Source organism: Eucalyptus grandis, chromosome 8 (assembly GCF_016545825.1).
Source record: "Eucalyptus grandis isolate ANBG69807.140 chromosome 8, ASM1654582v1, whole genome shotgun sequence".
NCBI lineage: Eukaryota > Viridiplantae > Streptophyta > Magnoliopsida > Myrtales > Myrtaceae > Eucalyptus > Eucalyptus grandis.
The window spans coordinates 26,305,159-26,317,515 of NC_052619.1; the positions used below are offsets into that span (position 1 = coordinate 26,305,159).

The 12,357-nt window shown below is 38.7% G+C and overlaps 1 protein-coding gene across 1 annotated transcript; it reads left to right on the top strand.

Moving 5' to 3' along the window:
• Positions 1 to 1,268: 1,268 nt before the first annotated feature.
• On the top strand, positions 1,269 to 1,931 carry LOC104416831 (TMV resistance protein N). Its single transcript, XM_039301071.1, has one exon. It carries the CDS (start codon positions 1,320 to 1,322, stop codon positions 1,845 to 1,847), a length of 528 nt encoding a protein of 175 aa, XP_039157005.1. The 5' UTR covers positions 1,269 to 1,319; the 3' UTR covers positions 1,848 to 1,931.
• The last annotated feature ends 10,426 nt before the right edge of the window (positions 1,932 to 12,357 follow it).

Sequence of the window (12,357 nt, forward strand, 5' to 3'; positions counted from 1 at the left end):
ACTAAGACTTTTTAAGCACGTGCAAGTGGACAAATTGTGACCATGTAGGTTCTGCTAACTTTGTTTAATTGATAATCTTTGTTTTGATATCTTTCATCATTTTGTTGATTGAGAATTTCTGGTGCCTAAATATGGTGAGAGATAACCTGGATGTATTTTAGTGTCTATTACACATTCGCAGAATAATTTCCTATCTTCTTTCCCCATGAGAAATTGGTGTAATTTGACAATCATAGGCTGAAGAGTTACACTCACATTGTCTCTCATTTTTCTGCCTTGAGTAATGATGGAACAACTTTCATGCTCTAGCAATTGAAGTTTTTATTTGCAACTTGAACTTCTACTATTATGTCCTCACTAATTTTGGAGCTTGAACCTAATAGCCTCCTCCTCCTCCTTTTTTTTTTTTTTTAATATCATAACTTCCAACATGTATCCGAATATGCATTTTTGTTCAATTTGATATAATCCTTGAGAATAAGTAATATATGGCCTATCTTGTGGATAGACTTCAAGTCACAGGGCATAAGGTTTTTCATTATATAGTTGGAGTGTAAAGGTCATTCCAGATTAAAAATCCAAGTTGCTTTTGCAATCTATCTAGAGTAACACATACTTCAATGAAATTCATGGACCACTTTCAATTCACATTCAACAAAGATTAGAACACATGATGCCACCACAGATCTCATATCACCTTTTTCATTTTATAATGACAAGAAATTAATTGATTAGTATCCGATCGATTAATCTAGAGGTGCATCAATCATCACTCACAAATTTACCATATAGCCACAGCGAACTATCTTTTTAACAAGATCAACACTTTATTATCAATATAAGAAAAAGAAAAATGAAGGACTGAATAAATAGAAGCCATTTCCCTGTAGCTAAATAAATCAGTCAGAAAATTGGCCTTTAATTAGGGTAGTTTGTTATTATGGTTATAGAAATTTATTCTATGTTGAATAGTCAAATTTATTAACAATTAATTTAGCAATAAATCCAACATTAACCAAAGGCATGTGGCGAAGACACATCTAACTAATGTGACAAATGTGATCTTCCACGAAGAAAAGTTTAATGTGCATATTGTCAACACTTCATGTGCGTGAAGAGCACTCCTATGCTAAAGTGTCGGCTCATCCTTGAGCACTTTTATTAAAATATTCTTTGTTGACCCACATCGAAAGGAAGTCATGCACTTGAGAATCAACATAAATAGAGAAGATCAAATGGTGAACAGACCGCCACTCAGAGAGTACCAAATCTTAGGCAACTCATTCCTTATTGTTAACCATTTCTGTTTCCTGATTCTAATGGCTTCTTCTTCTTCTTCTTCTTCCAAGCGCAGAAGGAGCTATGATGTCTTTCTGAGTTTTAGAGGCACGGACGTCCGCAACTATTTCCTCGGTCATCTCTACACAGCTCTTGTTCAAAGTGGAATAAACACTTACATGGACAGTGAAGATCTAAACAAGGGAGAACAAATATCACCCGCACTCATGGAGGCAATCGAGGAATCGCAAATTGCAATCGTTGTTTTCTCCAAGGACTATGCCTCATCACCGTGGTGTTTGGAGGAGGTGGCGAAAATCATGGAGTGCAAGGAGCAAAGAGGCCTCATGGTCTTTCCGGTGTTTTACAAAGTGGAACCTAGAGAAGTGAGAGGGCAGAGACAGGGTTATGCTTATGCAGAAGCTATGGTCAAACATGAGGTCAAGTTTGGGAAGGATTCAGATAAAGTAAAGCGATGGAAGAAAGCTCTTCTTGATGCTGGGAGCTTGTCTGGATGGCATTTTATCGACGGGTACGTGAAATCACTTCTACTGCTTCAAATAGTGTAATTCTTTTGATATTTGATCTTCTTTAAGGTTTGGGATCCTCTAAAGTTCGGCGTAATCTATCCCGACTCTCTCTCTAATTTGCCTCGTCTCTCTCTCTCTCGCATTAGACACAGCACAGCACAGAAAACACTTGCACAGAACACGAAACAGAGTACCATGGGCAACCCGTTCGTCCTCTCCGACCCCCTGCCGATTCTCGACACGCCGCCGTCCGATTGCTTACGTCCCAACGCCGCCCCAGCCGCACCACCTCAGCCCGTCTCTGTCTCTTCGTGTCTAGGGGCTTTAGGCTACGAATCTAGGCTTGCGACCCCAGATCTGGGACTTCAAGCCCAGATCAGCGCTAGCCTCGAGCAGTGGTCACCTGAGACTCTCCTGTTTACCGTGACAGAGGGACAAGAACACGGAAAGAGGGCGCACCAACTGCGCTAGGACAGGCGATGGTGGCGGGGACATGGCAGCGGGGGGAACAGATGAGGGCGGCCACGGGGCAGTGGCAAATGCGGAGGAGTGGAGAGAGAGGGATGGGGGAAATTTGGGTTTGAGTTTTGAGCCTAGGCATTTTCTTATTTTTCAAGTAAAATTTAACAAAAAAATTCTAGAAACTATAAAAGAAAATTGAAAAAACTTGAAACTTTGAATTCACAAATTGAGTTATTGGTTAGACGAAAAGGTGCACAATATTCAAATATAATAAGTTTCTTCGATATCAAAAACTGTCACAATACATTAAAACCACGTGTACTAATCTATATTCTATGTCTACCGGATAAAGTTCAAGCCAGGTTTAAGAGAAAGTTTCCTTCTATGCTCACCAACATGGGAGGTAACATTGCTCTGTCATTGCCACATGGATAGTTGTGTCATACGACCCGTATTCGGTCAATTTTCATTTTAGTGATTTGTCCTTTATCTTGAAATACATTTTTAACAAATATATGTTTGTTTACAAAAAATCATGATTGTAAAGTTATCAACTTAATTTGAAAGTTTAAATTCTAATAATTTGAAATTCGAAAAAATAACACAAAAATAAAATATCTTGAAATAAACATTTTAACTAGCATAAATTATCGAATGTAATTCATGATCAAACAAATATCCATTTGGTTTAAAGTATGAGAAATTATAAGTTATTAAATCAATGACATAGATAATGCAAGTTATTGTCATTATAAAGCATGGTATTAGTCTGTATATAATTATGTAAATAATATGTCTAAACCATAGATAAGCTACTCCTAACTGAAAATACAGATCATTTCATAATGTGATCTAACTTCATATGGTATTAGCTTACACTTGGCAATCTGAAATAGGGCATCACTCATGAAAGACTCATGCGAGTGGCACCCTCATGCTTAGACCAATTTTAAGAATTCTGTAGTTCTAGATAACAGACTATATCCTCTCAAGAAAAAGATTAACTTAAAAATCTATAGAAGTATATCTTCGTGGACTTCGGCTTTCCAATTCGGGCGGGAAGTTTGGGCTCCCATGTTCCACTCCCGTTACTGTTAGTTGGGGGGTCTTCTGTATAGCTGGCATGCCTCTGCTTCTTGTTGAGGTTTTGAGCTATCGGTCTCTCACGGACGCAGATCCAGACTAAAATCACTTAGAGAGTAAGAATTGTAGAGAAAGCTTTCTCTACTGATTTCGCCTCCCCTTTCAACTGAAGAGGGATCAGCTATATACATACAAAAGCTGGTGCCTGTGGGATGTTGCCAGCTCACTTCAACATTTACAAGTGGACAAGAACAAAAATGAACTGCCTACGCCTGTACATATAAGACATTATACCCCGTCTAACTCATGCAGATTATCCTTTCTAATCCTTTCTCTTCTTCTGAGAAAATTAGTTTTTCACGTCGTGTCCTGCTGAGTGCTGACGTAGTATCACTCCATCTGAAAGCTGGCCCTGGGTCTTTTCTTCTAAATTGGGCGTGATTATTTCATTCCCTTTTCTCTTCAAGTCGCTGATCTTGGGTTTGGGAGATGGTCCAGACTTCAAAAAATCAGTCCTGAAATATAAGCTCTGTTCTCTAAGCCAGAAACTTAGTAGGCAGATCGATTACTTTCTCTCATTTTCTCTCTTGGACTTCTTTTTATTTTAAGCTCATATAACCCTTGAGAATGATGATGAAAATTCTTCCATCACCACGCAGATGATACTTTTGTTGGTTGCGTATTGCATGCTCTAGGACAGCATTAAAGAATTCGATTTCAGTAGCTTTAGTGATAAAAATAGTATGTCCGACCGCATTTTTATGATTCTCTTGGTCCTGTTTCGTTCGGTAAGTTGTTGAATTTCCCAGATCTGTTAGAAATGCTCTATTTCCTTTCATCATCCAGTTCCGTTCATCGTGCTGGTGACTATCACTGTAGCATATCTGGGACCATATCCCAAGCAGCTTCAAGCATATTATCCCCAACGGATGAAGTTCAATAACAAGGTGTGGATAGCCTCTGTCAGTCTTGTTTGCGTCTGCAAACCCTGCTTCTGCAAGTGGGAGTCCAGTTTCCGCTGTGCTGTGTCAAGTTTCTAGCTTAGTCGTCCTTGTCCTTCCCAATTGAGATAAGGATTTAGAATAGAGTTACTCTAAAGAAGTGTCCCTCGAGTCTATTAAATTTCTTTCTTAACATCAAATCTCCAGGTAGTAGAGCTTTAATCATGGCGAGACTACGTACCTACTTTCCATTATTTAAGGAACTCTTCTCGGTTTTGTTTGCAAAATTTTAACTCAATTTTCTAGAATCTTTATGTGTGAAGGAGGATCTTCTAGGAACCATTCAGGTTGCTGGAAATCTTTTTATTAACTCTACCTCTCGAATCTGCATGGATTTTAGTACCCTTCCCTTCATAACCGTGTGTTTTGCAAAATTTTAACTCAATTTTCTAGAATCTTTATGTGTGAAGGAGGATCTTTTAGGAACCATTCAGGTTGCTGGAAATCTTTTTATTAACTCTACCTCTCGAATCTGCATGGATATTAGTACCCTTCCCTTCATAACCGTGATCATTGGAATCGATCAGTAAACATTAAAACTTAATATTTCCACCGCTTCATTGGCTTGGTTGGTACCGTTGTGGCCTCTGTCGGTGAGGTGGGAACCTAGTCTCGATCTGGATTTACTGCGGCCTATCCTCCAATGAGGGCGGCTCCATGGAGGAACTCCTTGTTTACCATGGGGCTCCAACCGACTTCTATCCCCCCAAATCATCTCCACAAATTTTTCTTCCCCAGAGAGGTTGGAAACTCAGGAGATTTATGGTGTAAGCTCCAGCTCCCAGTTAAGCTTGTTAAGGACATGCCCAATTCCAAACGAACATGAAGCAGGATCTTTTAGGAACCATTCAGGTTGCTGGAAATCTTTTTCTGAAGTCTACCTAGCAACTCTGCATGGATTTTAGTACCGTTCCCTTGATGACTGATATCATTGGAATCAATCAGTGGACATTAAAACTAAACATTTTCAGATTTTTCATCTTAGAGGTTTTTATCATCAAATTCAATGTCAAAATCTTTAGACTAGGATTATAATTCCTAGGAATATTTCCTCGTGTTTACTTCTATTACCATCTGATACAAATTTTTCAAGATCATCATTTTCAATATCTTGTCCCCTTGACTTTATTGGAGGCTTATGCTCTTCGTAATTGTGCTTTGGGTATTTGACCTAGTAGTAACACTTGCCTGATGTTTCACCTAATAGACCAATAATCATTTCTGAATCAAATTATACTTTGTGAGTGCGTTTGTTTGCCAAACATATCATCTTCTATCCGATTTTCATCTTCAGGGATTTCTCCTTTAACTTCGGACTTGATAAATAGATGCATGTGAACTTCAACTGTCTTTTCAACCGACCAGTTCACTCTTTCGGCGAGTCTTTCACAGTATTCATACCCACAGTCATTCAACCAATGATACCAAGGCTTTTTTCCTTTTCCTCTATGATTCTAAAATGAGAAATAAGAACTCTAAATCTTTTGCATAGACTCTAGGTCTTTTGCTCTCGTTCTCTTACCTATTTGGACATTTCTTTCTCGGATGCCTCTCTTGCTTGCATACCCGAAATTTTTTTTCTTTCTGCTGTAGTATTTATCGGCACGACAAGACAGAGAGAAGCAGTAAGACATTTTTATCTGGAGGAATATGTACTATGTCAAGTTTGTAATAACTATTCCGTTCTTTTAAGATGAGAAGCCTAGTTTGGTTAGCTTCTTCCAGATTCAGATTCAGGAATCTTTCAACATATTCAGAGTCAGTTCTCATTACAAATTTGTTGGGGTTAGGAAGATGTAAAAAAAAAATTTAATACAATTTTTCATAGCAAGTACTTCCTTTTCATGGCTCACCCCGTACATTTTGATAAAGTCTTGCTGGTTTTCGTTTTTAGTTTTTTGTACTGCTTCCCAGTATGCTTTTCATGCGTCAATCTCCAAGACCATGTCATCTGAATCAGAAGCTAACAATGAAGGTCGCAAATGCTTTACCCTTTCTTTTACCTTTCTTACTGCTTGAGTGTCTTCATTGTCCCAAAACCGAGATGTAGTACTTGGAGCTTTCTTGGTAGCCTACTAAGATATTTTAAAATTGTCTAGCATAGTTAGCAGATCTATAGTATCTCTGGACTTTCTATCTTTTAGTTTGTCAGGAAAGTTTATTATATCTCGCAAATGTAGGTTTGTAACATTAGCTTTCTCTTTTTCCCTACTTTAATATATTTTACCTTCAGCCAGATAGAATCATTCCTTCTTTCCTAAAGACATTTGTCAGCAGTTATAAGACATTCATTGGATCCCTTCAGTTTTGCTAAAGACTATCACATCGTCTACATAACAATACAAAATTTGCGAAGATACTTGACGGCATCATTCATTTTGCGCTGAAAAATTCCTAGGGCAGAATGGCATAACTAACCATTTGGGAAGATTACCCAGCTAGTGCTAAACCAATTATATGGATGCCAATTTAATCCTAAATTTTTCAATTTTGCTCATTTATTCCTAAACCTTTGGGCGAAATTCTAATATAGTCTCTTTGGTCAATTTTTGTCGGAATCACTAATGTGGCAGCATGCCATGTGGGAATTGCAATGACCACTTTCGTATTGAATTTAGAAACATTTCAGGCTATTTAAGATTTATTCTGTATGAGATCTCCTGCCTTAGCTATCCTACAGTCATAATCTTTTGTTAGTTTGTTGATCTGACGATAGTCTGTAACAATTCACGCTTTTCCTCACACCTGCACTGCATGGTTGATAACCATAAAGGTTGGGCTAGAGTGCGGACTAAATTCCTCTGCCATCTCCATAGAGCATGTTATATATTTTGCTTAAATGATGGTACTTGGATCTTTTTTAACTGAAGTCTGGCTTTTACACCATTTGACTCCATATTGTGTGGATATTCACAGAAGTTATTCTTCAGTTTTAGCAGGAAATTATTCCATTTTATTCCGGACAGTTGGATAGTTCGAATTTTTCCTTGCTCTAGGCAGAACAATTCTTTACAGTAGAAGATAGCATTTGGAAATGAAGATTTTTCGAAGCCAAATAACTTATGTTCCCATACATGCTGTGCTTACGCCCTTAATGCTTGCTCACATGGAGAATCTCCACAAATCTGATTGTTTGACAGAATAAACTTCAAATTTGCGTCTTAACCGAGGATTTTGAAGAGTTTTGATTGTCATGCCTGCCATAGTATTTGTAGTGTTGTCTTGCATAAAAGATTAATTTTCCTTTTGTCCCCTTAGAATGCATTACCCAGTATGACATTCTCATCTAATGTCTGGAAAGCAAAGATCCTTCTAACGATAAACGTTCCTTCACCAATAAAGAAAGGAACATCGATTGCTTCCAAAGTTATCATATTCAGTTTCCAACTGCCATTCTTAATGTAATAGGCTCTGTTAATGGTCTCCACCATTCATCTGGCGATGCTTTGGGTCTTGCACAATTAGTACAAGCTCCAATGTCTATTAGTATGTCTAATGAGTTTGGATAACACCACAACCACAGAAGTGCTTAATAATCATTTGTAAATACCATTTGGGAGGGTTCAATCATATTTGTCTATGGCTATAGACCATTGCCTTGCTATATTTTCCAAAAGATTGGACAACTCCAGCTATATCTAGGATGTGGATTTTCTCTCCTTCAGAGTGCATTACCATCTGAACAATATCCTCTCTTGACTTTGTATCCTCTTCTTCATAGATAGGCATATTAATTTGTTTGTATCCTATGAGCCTTTTTTCTAGAGTTCCCGAGTTTGCAGATCTTTGAGATGCAACCACTTCCCGATTGACTGCTTGTACAGTATCCTGTGGAACGGTAAGAGGTTCGAAAATCCTTAATTTCCTACCAAAGAGTGTAGACAGTCCTCCTAACATAAAGTTATTCTTGCTCCACTCTATTGGACCCGAGATCCACTAATTGCTCTCGATGCTCCAATAGGTTCCACCATAGTTGAAATCCCAAGCCATCTTACATCTAGGGGATTAATATTTCACCTAGAGGAATTGTCTATAATCGTGTGAAACTCTTCAAACAATTATGCTATCTAACTTCCTTTTTCTAGGATTTGTGGTATTAACGAATCTGTAAATTATCCTGGTGTGGTACACCAAACATTTGACCTGCGGGTTCATCCTATCCATAATTAAAGAATTAATTCTCAATGTTAATGAATTCCCAAACAAAGATCATTGAGAGCCACCAAATAATTTGGATGGGCTTGGAAGCAGCCTGGTTATTGTGCTAGTTTGGCTACTATTCCTGATATCAACTGATCTCTAAAATCTGTCCATCTTTGATCCAATACAGTTGCAATGACAAGACTATCAACAGGAAGATGAAATAGTGGCACTAGTCCTATTTGGATTAACACTATTTGTATATAACTGAAAGTAACTCTTGTTCTTTCTTTCGTTTCTCTCATCTTTTGGAGATTTAGCATAGGTATATCTAAGGTTTAAGTTCGGTATACGACACTTGCGCCATTGACTATGATTGTGAGACATCTATGGCCTATTTAAAGTTATATATGAATAATCAAATAAACTGCCCTAACATCTACTTTGAGCAACCTCCACTGCAAATTTGATCCTGACGGATAATCTTTATCGGAAAGTTTCTTCTAATACCTTGACTCTTAGGACACTATATGATCACACGCGTTCATCATTGGTAACTGTCCACTCCACTAATTTGAGTCTTCTCCGTCTATCCCATTTTCTGAGTAAACATAATAGATAGATTTAACGCAGAGTCTAAATTTTTGAGTTCCTGCCCATTTATAGATTTATAAGCAGGTTCAATTGTCATATGCAATAAAAACTCTGCGAAGATTTTATTTTTATGGATATTTTATGGACAACTGCCATGGGTCGGCAATTCTTTGGCCACTGAACAACCCGTGTGGCACCTAGTGAGCGTAATTCATGAGGCCATCCTTCATTCAATTGTTGTAGAGAACAATATTGCGAACAACTTCCTTCTATGAGATCATTCTACACCCAGCTTAGCTCGAGCGTCCAGTCCATCGAGCGGAATAACAAATCACTTTAGGCTCGATAGCTGGTTTCAGCTTGCTATGGCCTCATTGGAAGAATGGCATCAGCTCATGACAAATTTGTGCATGGGAGGTCAACCCTGCCTTTAGAGCTCTTGAGTATTATAATCTATCTATCCTAAAACTTCTAGCACCAACTGTCATAATACCACTTCCACGGACCAATTGTATTCATCCCTTCAGTATCCTCACTCTTCACTCGATAACCCTAAGCTCCACTAACAAGGGTTTACGAATGGGAGAATCACGGACCGTGACATTCTCCCCCACACTCCCTCACTCAATTCCGCAACGCCCTCATTATAGGCTGTTTTGTCACTCTCTTGTGTTTCCTTAACCATCAAAGCCACTCCCTCGGACTTACACATATGGCAATGCTCACTTGACAGAACAAGCCACTCCACTCTATTGGTTGCTTCCCCCGATCAAAGCTGTTCGTGAATCTCCAATCACTTGTGCTCCCCAACAAGTGTGGCACCCCTAACCAATTGCGCTCCTTTGGCATCACCTTCTTTCGCCTATTGAGCTCCTCTTGATCTTTGCAAGCCAAAGAAGGGTACTTCCCTCATTGGAAACACAATAATAGACCTCCTCTTAAGATTCACCAATCGCTCTAGGAATGTTATCCCCATTCAGTAAACAATTTGGTTCCTTTCTATGCCCTCATTGCCATTCTAGAAGCTAGACGAGAGCTGCACATTGTCCAAGCCCTCCCCAGCAATCACTCTCTGCCCTCATACGACTGGGAAGACCATAAGCTTTATCTAAATCGCCCACCTATTGGAGGGATCCCTCTGCTCTAATATCATTTGTCACGAGTCAATAGTTCTTTAGCTGCATAACAACCCGTGTAGTGCCTGGTAAGTGGAATTTACCAGGCTAGCCTTTGTTCAATTATTATTCCACATAATAATACAGCGAATAGCTTCCTTATACTAGATCCTTCCATGCACAGCTTAGCTCGAGCTTTTAGTTTACCAAGCGAGATAGCGGATCACTTTAGGCTCAACAACTAATTTCAGTCTACCATGACCTCATTGAGAGAGCAACATCAACTCTTGACCAGTTTGTGCATGGGAGGCCAATCTCACCTTTATAGCTCCTAAGTGATATAATCTATCTACCCTAGAGCTTCTAGCACTAACCATTCTGACACTACTCCTATGAACCAGTTGAATGCATCTCCCCTATATTCTCACTCTTCACTCGATAACCCCAAGCTCCACTTACAAAGGTTCACCAATATGGGAGAATCATGGATCGTGACACAAGCATGAGCCTTGTGGGCTTTTTAATCCATAAATCAGACAACAGTTACAAGCAATCACGGGTTTTACCCAAAGGACAACGAGGTTGTCTTCCATGTTTCCTTTAAAAGCCTCAATTGTCTTTTGGTGTATAACATTAGCCTTTTTCTTTGGAAATCTAGATTACATTTCAGATTTATAAAGCCTATAGTTTTCCCTTGGTACACTTTTTTCATATCAAAGGAACTTTCTTCTTTTCAAGCCTTTAGGAAATTGTCTTGCGCTTTCGAGTTCTTGGTTAATGTTACTGCTATATTTACCCAGGACATATTCAATCTGAGAGCAACAACTCTTGTTCGAGTAGGGAAATTTTATAGTTGTTTCCTTTGCCTAAAGTTCAGTACACACTTTCCTCATCACATACTTTTTTGCCTGGATTCGCCCACCCGGACTTTCTACTAGCTTTTCTTCTTGGAAAGGCAAGTCGTAAGCCTTCTTATGACCTCTGGCCATGGTTCAGAAAGTTTGTCAAAGAAAGTCTTTGGTACAAACAATAGAGCAACTATATCCAAATTATAGAAGTATCGTTGAAATTCACAGGTATAGGCGTAAAAATAGCTCATATCACAGGTCTAGAATATCATCAGAGCATTTATAAACTACTCTCTCTCCATAATTTCCTTACAAAGCAAGGAACCGCATGAGCTCTTGTCTGTTTTATACCTTGAGATAAGAAGAATTTCCCAAACTTCTGAGCGTTACCTACAAGAGTGGCTTCACATTCTTCCCATGTTACTTGGACTATATCCACCTGCACTTGTTATCATACGAATGATTGTGAGCCATTCATCCTTCCTTTCAAGCACATGTTTTTCAGTGTCCAGCTTAAGAAAAGGACCAAGACCTACCCACCCCGCTTGTGGGCACACTGGCTTTTGCCTTTCCCCCTCTAATTAAGGAAGGGGGGGAGGTTCAAGTCCCGGCGTGCGCATTGCGTGCCTTACCTACGACGTCGTGGGAGGTGGGTCCCTGCGGCGCCGCCCTGGGTTTTCGTCACTGGCTGCCGACTGTACGGCGGTTCCTGAGTCACCAAAAAAAAACAAAAAAAGACCAAGACCTAACTTTAGGCCTTAATTAATATCCTTTGAACAGATTATAATTTTGTTCTATGTCCATAATCCCATAATCAGGCTTTTATAAAGTCTTTTTTCTTGTTAACATATTCTATCATCAATTGAGCTTGTTCAGCCAATTAATCATTGCCAAAGATGTTGGGCTAACTTACTAGTATCATTATCATTAAGGTTAGCTGCTCATTCTGCAGGATCTAAAATGAATGGTGTTACCTTTCTTGCTACATTTTTTGGACTTCAAGGACTTGCTCTGAAGCTTGTCCGTCAGTATTCAATATATTAGTCTCTGTTTCAATTGCATCAAGCCTTTCATTGACCAATAAAGAAACCTATCTTGCAAAAGCTTTTTTCCATTCTTTTGTATCTACAGTCATTTTCTTGAGCAAGAAATCTCCTCAAGAGAGTATATACTTCATTATGTAAGCCATTAAGCATAGGAGAAGATAAGTGTAGTATCCTATCAGCCTGTTTTATTTAGTAGAAATGCTTATATAATTTTTTTTTAGAAGAAATAATGAAAAGCTAGGCTTTTTTTTCTTTAAAGA